At 39.5% G+C, this 1,527-nt stretch overlaps 1 protein-coding gene across 3 annotated transcripts in view; it reads right to left on the bottom strand.

Annotated features, from left to right (window-relative positions):
* The window catches only part of rpl9 (ribosomal protein L9), a 6,591-nt gene that overhangs the window by 1,443 nt on the left and 3,621 nt on the right, over positions 1-1,527 (bottom strand). The window contains exon 7 of one of the 3 annotated variants that reach the window (XM_032537867.1): positions 1,328-1,457. The exons of the other annotated variants lie outside the window; for them this stretch is intronic. Within the exon in view, the coding sequence (XP_032393758.1) occupies positions 1,351-1,457 (107 nt within the window). The 3' untranslated portion in view covers positions 1,328-1,350. The remainder of the gene's footprint in view (positions 1-1,327; positions 1,458-1,527) is intronic. 3 annotated transcript variants of the gene reach the window in all.

Here is a 1,527-nt window from a genome sequence, read left to right as displayed (position 1 = left end):
ACCCATTTCTTCTGTAAAGCCGGGCCTGTGTTTGGATCTCTCCTCTACTCTCTCCACACAGAGCCGGTCCACACTACTGACATTTGTCTACAGTTTTGTTAACACAGCTGTATATTATTAATAATGAGGCAAACCTGTATTTTTGCCAGCGTTTTACAGCCACCATGGCGAAAAACCCAGATGTTTTTGTATGCAACTAACTTCAGTTCATAGAGTAATAGCGTCTGAGACGAAGCCTGCTGGACCTGGGCGAGAGATGAGACCCATGGCCAGAATATCATAATTCCTAACAATGCAGGGCAGTGACAACACAGACATTTCATACACACGACATAGCTAATTTTCATTTACATGTGTTGCAGCTATATGTCTATACAACTTCAACATAAGAAAAATGTAGCCTACTATGAATGTGGAAGCAGTTATTAATAGCCTATGTGACAATAAAATTTGTTTTTGTTAAAAACAATCGTGGTCACAATATTGATCAAAAATAATCATGATTATCATTTTGGCCATAATCGTGCAGCCCTAAGCAAATGTGTTTAGTACAACTGCGGTTTTCTTATTCTAAAAACAGACTCAAGTCAGTTTCTCAGATGAGAAAAGTACCAGAACAGAACTGTCCAAACTCATCTAACTGAACAATTCTATCTGCAGATAATGAACTGATTTTAATTGTTATTTTTCAAGCAAAAACTAAATCAAACATTTGAATAGAGCTGGATCCACATATGTTTTTTTGATTTTAATTTTTGGGATTTGTTTTCTTGCATGCAGGCCAAAGTTTACTGTAGAGTTTCGTCAGCATAAAGCTGCTAGCTAGTTCTACTGTAACAGCCTGGTGTCATTTTCAAGCAATTTGATTAAAGGTAAACTGTACAACCACTAATAACGCTAATTCTCTAGTTAGGCGCTGGCTGAGCATTCATTCACAAACACTGCATTGGGCGCCACTCGTCAGACAGTCCAGGAAAAATGCAGGTCTATGTATTTTTAACACCTGCAGCAAAAAATAAGTGATTCAACTTTTGGAAAAAAAGCAGCCAGATGTCAACGTGGCAGGACCAGAGATCAGCCTCGCCAGTCCATATCGGGGTGTGAATGCTGGATTGTTGGTCGGATTAAAAAAGCAATTTAAAGACGACATCTTTGGCTGAGATATATACAACACTATCCCTAGTTTTATACTATATTGCTCAGCCCTACTACCATTAAAAAAGTAAGAAATAACCAAGCAGTTAAAGAAAAGAAAAAAAACAGTGTAAGAAACGTGCAAAGTTAAAGAAAAGAGGCCACAGGGGAGGCTTTGGCGGCATTGTCTAACCTCAACGAGTGCAGATGTAACTTTTACTGAGACGATTCTTGTACTGTTCCCTTCTCAGACACGTAAATACCATCCAAGAACTTTCTGATGTCCTTGTTTTTGACTGTGGTGGCCTGTTGGATCAGAGCAGCTGGAACAGAGGTTGGGAAGATAAACACGTCACACATGGGCTTACAACAAATACAGAGGGGGGGGGGGGG

This window comes from Etheostoma spectabile, chromosome 2, assembly GCF_008692095.1.
Source record: "Etheostoma spectabile isolate EspeVRDwgs_2016 chromosome 2, UIUC_Espe_1.0, whole genome shotgun sequence".
NCBI classification, from domain to species: domain Eukaryota; kingdom Metazoa; phylum Chordata; class Actinopteri; order Perciformes; family Percidae; genus Etheostoma; species Etheostoma spectabile.
Note: the sequence above shows the minus strand (reverse complement) of the source record. Positions and strands in the feature narration are given on the sequence as shown.